This window comes from Rhipicephalus sanguineus, unplaced genomic scaffold (assembly GCF_013339695.2).
Source record: "Rhipicephalus sanguineus isolate Rsan-2018 unplaced genomic scaffold, BIME_Rsan_1.4 Seq425, whole genome shotgun sequence".
Lineage (NCBI taxonomy): Eukaryota > Metazoa > Arthropoda > Arachnida > Ixodida > Ixodidae > Rhipicephalus > Rhipicephalus sanguineus.
This window is the reverse complement of record NW_023615221.1, coordinates 58,277-60,001: the sequence shown is the minus strand read 5'-3', so window position 1 is coordinate 60,001 and position 1,725 is coordinate 58,277. Positions and strand designations below refer to the sequence as shown.

At 58.4% G+C, this 1,725-nt stretch overlaps 1 protein-coding gene across 1 annotated transcript; it reads right to left on the bottom strand.

The window, feature by feature from the left end:
- Positions 1-7: 7 nt before the first annotated feature.
- LOC125756665 (uncharacterized) lies at positions 8-1,198 on the bottom strand (the record flags this gene model as incomplete). The annotated part of the gene is made up of 1 exon (XM_049411563.1): positions 8-1,198. A coding segment is annotated over exon 1 (1,127 nt), but the record flags the coding sequence as incomplete, so codon positions are not given.
- Between the last annotated feature and the right edge of the window lie 527 nt (positions 1,199-1,725).

Genomic DNA, 1,725 nt, shown 5'->3' with positions numbered 1-1,725 from the left:
GCCATGCGCTGGGGTTGACGGCTGCTTCCCGATTCCTCCAGTAGGAGAAGCAGGCTTGTCTGTCTTGGCGACCTCCCGGCGCGGTGGCTCACTGGGAGTCTGATGTTTGCGTCGTTTCTTGGACGCCCTTTTGGACTTTCCGCCCTGGTGTGCGGCCACCTTGGAATTACGGTACTTGGCCGTACACGCACGAGAGTTTGTGGCGTGTGCTCCACCACACACAGAACAGACGGGTACACATTCATGAGGGGCCCGCACCCCCTCCTCCACAAGCGGAACCTGCTGTCCACACAGGCCACATGTATCCGGTCTTGGGTTGGGACAAGTGTCCATGCGATGGCCGACGACACCGCACTTTCCGCAGGCCGGGATGGTCCGGTAGTAGGGTTTGACGGGGATCAGCATTGTGTCGTAGTGAACAAAGCGTGGCTTCTCCTTGCCAGCGAAGGTCACACGCGCCTTGTTCGACGTTCCAAATTTACGCACCTCGACGATGGTGCCAGACCTCCAGCGTACGCTCTCTCGGAGCGTCTCCGTCGTGTCTGTGTTGCGGACTACGATGACTCCATGGCAGACATTGCTACCATCTTGTCGCAGGTACCCGTTGAGCAGAACCTGTCTATGCTCGATGTTTACCGCGAAGTCCCCGATGATTTTGTCCGCCGTGTCAGGGTCCGGGGTGTGAATAACGATAAGATTTTGCTCTCTCGATGGAATAACTGTCAACGTCTCAGCTCGCTCAGGCCCGAGGTATGCCTTAAACGCGGTCCCGTACCAGTTCTCTGAGAAAGCATCATGCAATGAGATGCACTCTCGTGGCTTTACGACAATTACATAGTCGTCCGGATTCGGTTTTGGAAACGGGCGAGGCTTCCATTTAGTGAGAACCTTGCCCTTGCGTCCCACAGCGCGCGAAGCGAGAGGCTGCGTCTTGTCAGCTGGCGTGCCAGATGCCGGGGCAGCGGCGGACGCCGCCTTCTTGGCGTTGGCTTGCGAGCGGCGTTCAACCGCGTCGTTGAGAGCTTGGCTCCGAAACCTCGGTGAAGAAGCAGAATTTGGCGTTTCGGACGTCGTAATCGTCTCCCACGTCATGGCATGAGGGTCGTATCCACGCTGGGTGAGCGTAGCGTCCATGTTGCCTCGGAAAGCCGGCCCCACGCCGCCCGGCGTCGGCGTCGCCGTTTGGCTTAACGGCGTCGCCTACGTGGGCGGGTGATGATCCGTCGTAAAGTTGTTAAAAACCGGTTCACCTGGATGACACTGGTATCCACGTGTTGCCTGTGAGTCGCCGAAACGATTGATGCTGGTCTTGACGGGGTACCGTGAAATTGCCCGTGGGTCCAGCCGAAAATCAGCGGAGCCGAAGCGCAGCACGTCCTACATCATCGCGCGCTTGCAGCGCCCCCCTTTACACAGGCCCGAATGCGCGAGCGCGTGCCAGTGCGTTCTGACTAGGATACAACGCGTTGGTTCATCGCGCGTCGGCAGAATCTCGTTCGCCGACGCCATCACATGACTGCTGAGAGAGTGTAAGGGGGAGAGGCCACAACGTCTTACCCAGCCCTTTACACAGGCCCGAACGCGCTAGCACCTGCCAGCACACGTGGTTTTGTCTGCGTTACGCCAAGCTAGGACAGCATACGGCAGCCTGGGCCCCTAAAGTGCTCTGCACGTATCATCATCAAGGCGGTCGAAGAACAAGACGAAGAAGACTTCTCCTTGGCG